We start from the raw sequence: 7,922 nt of genomic DNA, 5'->3' as shown, positions 1-7,922 counted from the left end.
GTTACAAACAACCGTTATGTGAACAAAGTTATAATACCCTTGTGCACAAGTGCGCTCGGGTATAAAAATGAAAATTGTTGCAACTTTCTTTCTTAGTAAATTGGTTCGCTTCTCGAAGCATTGATCCATCCAGTGCCAGGCCCAGTAATCAGCGGTTATGCTACTGAGTTGGGCGAGCTTTCCAAAAGCTGCTATTTAATCGCTGGTTTTGTATGGAAAATGTTTCACATGCAAATAGATTTTAACAATTTAGAATTTTTGAGAGAAGAAGTGTAAAATATTTGACCTTTGTTGGAAATAAAGCAAAACTCAGATTTTGGTATTATTTCCCATTTAAAAGTGAAATAAAGCAAATTTTGCGTTATTTCCGTTTGTGTTATTTCACCCCCCTGCAAGAAAACGTGGTAGTTTCGGTGCCTAGTAGACGTAGTAGACGTCTTAAAAAAGAAGCAGACCAACCTTCATGGAAGAGAGAACGCGAAAAGCTTAAAAAAGCTGGCTATATAAAACTTACTGGTTCAAAATTCGCTATATTTAATTTCTATATATAAAATTTGCAAAAACTACCACACTGCGATTTTGATGTTTAATGTTATTAGGCTCTTATTTATCGAAATTTTCATNCTATATAAAACTTACTGGTTCAAAATTCGCTATATTTAATTTCTATATATTAAATTTGCAAAAACTACCACACTGCGATTTTGATGTTTAATGTTATTAGGCTCTTATTTATCCAAATTTTCAGATAATAAAAAGAAATGTACAATTTGGATGTTACTTGTTGTTCTAGACGTTTTTTTTTTTAATTTATGGCTTACTATTATAAAATCACATAACGCTGTTTGCAAGTGGACTACTCATATGTTTGTTTGTGACAGAGCTTCACCATCGAATTATGATGTTGTCATACAAAAGGTAGGGACATATTGCAGTTAGAAGTTTAAACATTTCACAAAAATATTAAGCAGCAAATTTTATTAGGGGTCAACAAAAACAAAAACCTTCGGATTAATGGGGAAGAGTAAATACATAATTTTTCATGAAATATAGTAGACTGTTTTCCAAAAAAAACAAGAATTTATCCCTCTGTAAAAAACAAAACTGTGATGTAATGAAGCATTAACTTCTCAGGGTTTGATTAGAACTTATCAATACTAGCGTCGCAGATTAATTCAGTTAAAGCCCTAAAATTACTGTTACTTAATTAAGCTCTATGCGAAAACCAACCCTAATTTGACTGAATTATTTAATAATAAATAATTTAAATAATTGAGTTATTCCCTGATTAATCAAATTGATTTTGCGAATGTCATTCTTTTTCATAATGCATAAATGATCTCTTAATTACTTGATGGGTAAGCTACGGAGGGCCTTTATCTTTTATCTAACGATCATAACTCATAACCCAAAGCATTATCATATCCACCTGGACAGTTTATAAAGAAAGAATCCCGGTTTGGTATTGAGAAACATAAGATGTCCAAACACATTCTAAGCAAAATCTTTTTAGCTTTTGTGTCGGAAACTAAAGTCATCTTGGACATTCCATTAGTGCAAGTCTAGGTACATCAACTTTCAGTATAACTGAAGACACCAAACCTAGATTTTTTCAGGCCTTAGCCTTTAATAAAAAAATCTTGCATACTTATTCGGGATATAATTACAAATTTTCGTTTCAACTCAGACTTCCTAAGCAAGAGTAGATCGTTTAAAAAGACGTGCCGTGCTAGTTGCACTAACACATATGTACATATGTACATGGGAAACAAAACGCGCTTATCGATAAGCCTTATCGCTACAAAAAGAAAAATTGTTTTTACACTGCAGCTAATATTTGCAACAACTTATTAAAACTAAACCTGTAGGTGAATACTGCAATTCAGCAAAAATCGCTTGCACAACTTTGCCATCCACGAGCCCTCGTTCAAGGTTCGGTCAACGCCCTTCTGCAACGAATATTATAAACACTTTTGACTGAAAAAATATGCTCGCGCAAATTTTATAATAAACAATTACTTGTAGAGATTTTCGAACGGCAACGGCTGTCGAAAGTCGATTGGGCTTTCATATATAAACCACCACCGAGTTAGTTGAAAGCACATTTCGCGCTGACTTGCAAACGTGATCAACATGAATCCGCTCAAGATTTTCTGCTTCGTGGCTTTACTTGTCGCAGCCGCTAGTGCTGCACCCAAGCATGGCAAGAACAAGGATAATGCCGTCTCGAGTAGTTTAAAGCCCACTGATTGGTTATCGGTGTCTGAACTCCAGTCGATGCAGTCAGCTGAGGATTTCACTATGCAGCAGTTGGAGAACATGTCAGTGGAGGAAGGCGAACGAGAAATTGAGAAAATTTGTGAGTGTTATTTTTATTTTTCTTTTCTACTTATACAATATTGTAACTTTTCCAATTTCTCTTTATTTCAAGATCACCTCTCACAAATTAACCATGCGTTGGAACCATCATTTGTGCCAAGTCCCAGTAATGTGCCAGTTCTCTTGATGAAACCCAATGGTCAACCCGAACAAACCACTTTGAATGAGATGGTCGACGCTGCCAAGAAACAGCCCAGCTTTGGCAATGAGGAAGTTACCATTTTCATCACTGGCTTGCCCCAGACCAGCCCTGCAGTCGCAAAGGCAAACAAAAAATTGGTTCAGGCCTATATGCAGCGCTACTATGGCCAGCAACAGCCCATTAACAGCAACAAGGACTACGATGATGGCAATCAGGCAGCCACTTCAAGTGAAGAAGACTACAGTGAATCGTGGAAGCACCCGAAAGCCACCAAGGGCGACCTTGTCGTAAGTTATAGAATGCTCTTTTTTAACTTATGAAGCTCGAAACTATTACTAACGTTGTTACTTCTTTTTGCGCAGNGCCCCAGACCAGCCCTGCAGTCGCAAAGGCAAACAAAAAATTCGTTCAGGCCTACATGCAGCGCTACTATGGTNAGTGGAGGAAGGCGAACGAGAAATTGAGAAAATTTGTGAGTGTTATTTTTATTTTTCTTTTCTACTTATACAATATTGTAACTTTTCCAATTTCTCTTTATTTCAAGATCACCTCTCACAAATTAACCATGCGTTGGAACCATCATTTGTGCCAAGTCCCAGTAATGTGCCAGTTCTCTTGATGAAACCCAATGGTCAACCCGAACAAACCACTTTGAATGAGATGGTCGACGCTGCCAAGAAACAGCCCAGCTTTGGCAATGAGGAAGTTACCATTTTCATCACTGGCTTGCCCCAGACCAGCCCTGCAGTCGCAAAGGCAAACAAAAAATTGGTTCAGGCCTATATGCAGCGCTACTATGGCCAGCAACAGCCCATTAACAGCAACAAGGACTACGATGATGGCAATCAGGCAGCCACTTCAAGTGAAGAAGACTACAGTGAATCGTGGAAGCACCCGAAAGCCACCAAGGGCGACCTTGTCGTAAGTTATAGAATGCTCTTTTTTAACTTATGAAGCTCGAAACTATTACTAACGTTGTTACTTCTTTTTGCGCAGATCATCAACTTAGGTTCCACCCTGACCAACATGAAGCGCTTCGCCCTCCTCGATGTAGAACAAACTGGCAATATGATTGGCAAAGCTTTAGTGCAATTGACCAACGAAGTTGATGTGCCACAAGAGATCATCCACATTGTTGCCCAGGGTATCGGTGCTCAGGTTGCAGGCGCAGCCGGTCGCCAATACAGACGCTTGACTGGACATCAACTCCGCCGTATCACAGCGCTGGACCCCTCCAAGATGTTTGCCACTAACAAGTATGAGCTAACTGGTTTGGCCCGTGGAGATGCCGACTTGGTCGATGCCATTCATACCTCGACCTGCGGCATGGGTACACGCCAACGCGTCGGCGATGTCGACTTCTATGTCAACGGTCCAGCAAGCAGTGTTCCCGGTGCTACCAATGTAGTTGAGGCATCTATGCGTGCTACACGCTACTACGCTGAAACAGTCCGCCCAGGTAATGAACGCAACTTCCCCGCTGTCCCCGCCAACTCAATGGAGCAATACGAGAATAACGAGGGAGCTGGCAAGCGCGCTTACATGGGTATCGCCACCGAATTCGATTTGGAAGGTGACTATATACTCAAAGTGAATTCCAAGAGCCCCTTCGGCAAGAGCGCTCCCGCTCAAAAGCAGACCAACTACCATGGCATGCACCAGTCATGGAAAAGCAGCAAAAGCCTAAACCAGGATTACTAAGCTAAGAATTCTAGTAGCAAGCATGTAAATGATGATTAGAACATTTCCCCAATTTTAGAATTTTTGTAGTTTTTATAATTTTCATAAAAATAAAAATTTTCATAGAAATAAACGCAGTCGTAAATGATATGGGTATAAGGGACTGACTTAGATTATGAAGGGAATCGTAAATTCGCAACCAAGAGCTAGTGCCAAATTGTGGCAGTCGGGATCAAACGAAACTCGTTTCGAATTTCACAAATTTGTTTCATTAACTTAAAGTGGAGGTGATAAGCGGAAACGATGAGGATGGAGCAAATGTGGGCGCAATTAGTTACTGTCAAAGCTATCAAGTCCCAATCGTGGAAACTTGTGGTGTGGTGGAAAAGATAATTGTTGTTGCTTTTGTTGTTGTTGCAGCTGCTCTTTAGACCTGCCTAGAATTAGCTAGTCTTCCAGTCGTTGCTGCTAATCTCTGTACTGGGTTTCAATCAATATAACTTACAAATTCATACGTTATCCGAAACCCCACTATCTTTTTTGTTGACTTTAAACTAATAAGCATTTACCCTTTTGCAAAAGTTTCTAAAGACTTAATTTTGAATTATCTGTAGCATTTCCGCATAATTCGAATATTCGCTTGCATTTCGGTTTCATTCTAAATATTACAAAAATTTCGTATAAAGCCCTAAAAGCCTGGTTATGGCAACTTAACTTAACTTAACTTACCGGAACGTAGAACTNCGCTTGCATTTCGGTTTCATTCTAAATATTACAAAAATTTCGTATAAAGCTCTAAAAGCCTGGTTATGGCAACTTAACTTAACTTAACTTACCGGAACGTAGAACCTAGAAAATTAAAATGAAACAGATTCGACGTGGCATTACGTTACGTTAAGTTTCGGCTGTTCAATTATAAGCAACATCCATTTAAGAGAATGTCTAAGTGAGAGCCTGCAAGTTACATTAAGTTGCCATAATCACACGAGTTATGGTAGAACAAAGATAATAAAAAAAGAATAACTTAGGTTGCGGTAAAATCGGACGACTAGAAAATAGGGAGATCAATTCGAGCCAGAAAACTGGCTGACCAGATTTCGAGAAAATGCCCGAAATATATATTTCCCGTAGCATAATTTTTAGTTTTAATCCCATAATGCCATAACATGTTCATATTTTATAAGCTCAAAAGACATCGTTTGATAACTTGTTTTCAAATATTTCCACTGATATCCGTATCAATGGTATGGGACGAGTGGTATGGCCTCAGTGTCAATTGAAAAATTGCTTTTTTTACTTTCAGGCACCAGGCACACCCACAACGGCATCCTAATCGAAACATTCCGGAACAAAAGTTGTGGTGTACTTAAATTCCTGATAGTTTCAAAAAAAAAACAAGTAATTTTAGGCAAAAAACAAAACCACCTTCAATTTCTATATACAAATTTAAGAGTACCGTTAATTTTTTCATGATCCAATGATCGGATGTAGACCAAATTAATATGTGCCCACCTATGAGGTACCACCTTGCTTAATAAAAAAGAATTACATAAATCGGTTAACGTGGTCCAAAGTTATGCGGTAATATACGGCTCAAAATTCGCCAAGTGTACCAGGAAAACATTTTATGGCAGCATTTTGTTCAAACTTCACCACGATTTTGCTATGGTTACTGGTAACCAATGTATTAAAGATTTTTCCCACCGCAATTTTTTGTCGAGTTTATGAGTTTAAACATGCAAATTTCAGCTATTTTTCTTAGTCACAAGTTTTCTTAAAACTCTTGTCTCAAGACACACTTATGATAGAGAATCAAAAATTACTGAACTCTTAAAACTATTTCCGTGCTTTTTGGTGAAAAGTATATTTTTTGGGAAAAGTTTTTTTGCAAAAAATTTCCAATAACAAAATTAAACTGCATTTTTTAAGCAATGTACCGTTTTTGTTTTTTTTTATAAATTTTTATTGGCCGTGACAAAAGGACTAGAAGTTTTTCATAATAGAACGCACTCTGGTCCGCCTTGCATTTTTGTCGGCAATAACACAAGTTTACAGAAATTAAAAAATTGTCCGATCAGCGATATTTTTATATGCATTCTAAATTTCTTATCTTGTTAGATAATCGTGTTGAAGCAGTTGATAGCAAATTTAATAGCCTTTACTAATACAAAAAGAAATTTAAGATTGGCCAAACCCCCCCACCCTACATGGTAAGCCGGGGTGTATCAATTTTGAGTAATTAGCGTCCTTAAATTTCGAAATATTGAAGTTTCAAGCATTTCTAAAATTTCCGTTATATGAAAAGCCGTCAATTTTAGTCGATTTCAATAATTTTAACTTTTGCTTTTATTGGCAAGCACAATACCATACGAGTTTGGTAAAATTGGTGACGGTTACAGAAACAGCAAAAGGGGCGGTGCCACGCCCTTTTTTTTCCAAAATTTTATCATAAAGAATTTTATGGTAAAGAATTGTTGCAAGCGTTAATCTTGAATAAATTAGCTTCGATATTTACTGCTTTATCGAAGATTTTGTATTTCTCTAAATTACCGTTATATGGGATGTGGGCGTGGTTATTGTCCGATTTTAAATTTTCGGTATGTTGTACCAAGGCCAACAATTGTGCCAAGTTTGGAAGAAATCGGTGCCGCGGTTGCCAAGATATACACATGTAACCATAAGTGGGCGGGGCTACGCCCACTTTTCAAAAATTTATAATATTCTTATTTTTTGTCTAAAAATTATTGTAAATATCAATTTTGAGTGAATAATCTTCAGTAGTTACTAAAATATCGCAGTTTTCGTATTTCTGGAAATTACCGTTATATGGGAAGTGGGCGTGGTTTTAGTCCGATTTCGCCCATTTTCAATACCCTAGTCCTACCCGAAAGAAACCACGATACCAAGATTTCGTTAAGATATCTCAATTTTTAGTCCGAGTTATCGTGTCACACGGACGGACGGATAGCGGACGGACGGACAGACATCACGGCTTAATCAATTTCTCTTTCATCTGATGCATTTATGTATACATTTGTCTATATCTATCTCGATTCGTTTTGCCTGTTACAAACAACCGTTATGTGAACAAAGTTATAATACCCTTGTGCACAAGTGCGCTCGGGTATAAAAATTGTACGAAAAAAGGCGCTTAATAAAAACTTCGGCGAAGAAAGACGCGTAACCTAGTTGACGGCGAAGAAAGACGCGTAATCATAGATTTATACTTGGCCAAGGACTGTCACTTCGGCATAATTCGCCAAAAACTCTTTACGGAATTTACATACTATTACAACCGCAAACATAGTTGACCGCGAAAATAAGTTTACGCGCCCTTCTTCGCCGACAAATATTTTAACGCGTCTTTCTTCGCCGTCAACTACGTTAAGAGTCTTTCTTCGCTGAAGTTTTTTTTATGCGCCTTTTTTCGCGGTCAACTTTTGAGCTCGCGCCTTTATTCGTGTCATCAATGTCATGTTTACCAATAAAATATGTAGCAGCAATTTCAATAATAGGCATGTTTTATTCAACCATCACAAGCAAAAAGCTAAATCTTGGTCAAATAAAACGAAATTAGCTTATTTCCTATGTTAGCCTAATTTTGACAGTTGTTTGACTGCAAATAGTGTCAAAGTGAGCTTTTGCCTCTTTCTGATTGGCTGTAGGAGAAAATTTCTGATGCTGAATGGCAATGCCCCTGGTTCAATATACAAGCCAAGAT

The 7,922-nt window shown here is 37.8% G+C and overlaps 1 protein-coding gene across 4 annotated transcripts; it reads left to right on the top strand.

Moving 5' to 3' along the window:
* The first annotated feature begins 1,882 nt into the window (after positions 1-1,882).
* LOC108359619 (vitellogenin-1-like) lies at positions 1,883-4,334 on the top strand. Of its 4 annotated transcripts, none has more exons than XM_017611550.1 (5): positions 1,884-2,359; positions 2,432-2,615; positions 2,885-2,957; positions 3,323-3,442; positions 3,518-4,334. In XM_017611550.1, the coding sequence occupies exons 1-5, from the start codon at positions 2,134-2,136 to the stop codon at positions 4,220-4,222; spliced, it is 1,308 nt and encodes a 435-aa protein (XP_017467039.1). In that variant the 5' UTR covers positions 1,884-2,133; the 3' UTR covers positions 4,223-4,334. The 4 variants fall into 4 exon arrangements, with proteins under 4 accessions (XP_017467042.1, XP_017467040.1, XP_017467039.1 ...); XM_017611549.1 differs by having other exon boundaries at positions 2,432-2,624; positions 2,894-2,957; XM_017611553.1 differs by lacking the exon at positions 2,885-2,957 and having other exon boundaries at positions 1,883-2,359; positions 2,432-2,764; positions 3,375-3,442.
* The last annotated feature ends 3,588 nt before the right edge of the window (positions 4,335-7,922 follow it).

Source organism: Rhagoletis zephyria, unplaced genomic scaffold, assembly GCF_001687245.7.
Source record: "Rhagoletis zephyria isolate East Lansing unplaced genomic scaffold, Rhagoletis_zephyria_1.1 Rzeph_scaffold_00422, whole genome shotgun sequence".
NCBI classification, from domain to species: domain Eukaryota; kingdom Metazoa; phylum Arthropoda; class Insecta; order Diptera; family Tephritidae; genus Rhagoletis; species Rhagoletis zephyria.
The sequence above is the reverse complement of the archived record's forward strand: the minus strand, read 5'-3'. Positions and strand labels throughout refer to the sequence as shown.

Excerpts from the sequence above, each read along its gene's own strand:
- LOC108359619 (XM_017611553.1), top strand. The coding sequence starts at position 2,134 with ATGAATCCGCTCAAGATTTTCTGCTTCGTGGCTTTACTTGTCGCAGCC. Across the intron at positions 2,360-2,431 it reads ACGAGAAATTGAGAAAATTT|ATCACCTCTCACAAATTAAC; the intron begins GTGAGTGTTATT and ends CTTTATTTCAAG. Across the intron at positions 2,765-3,374 it reads TTCAAGTGAAGAAGACTACA|CCACTTCAAGTGAAGAAGAC; the intron begins GTGAATCGTGGA and ends GCAATCAGGCAG.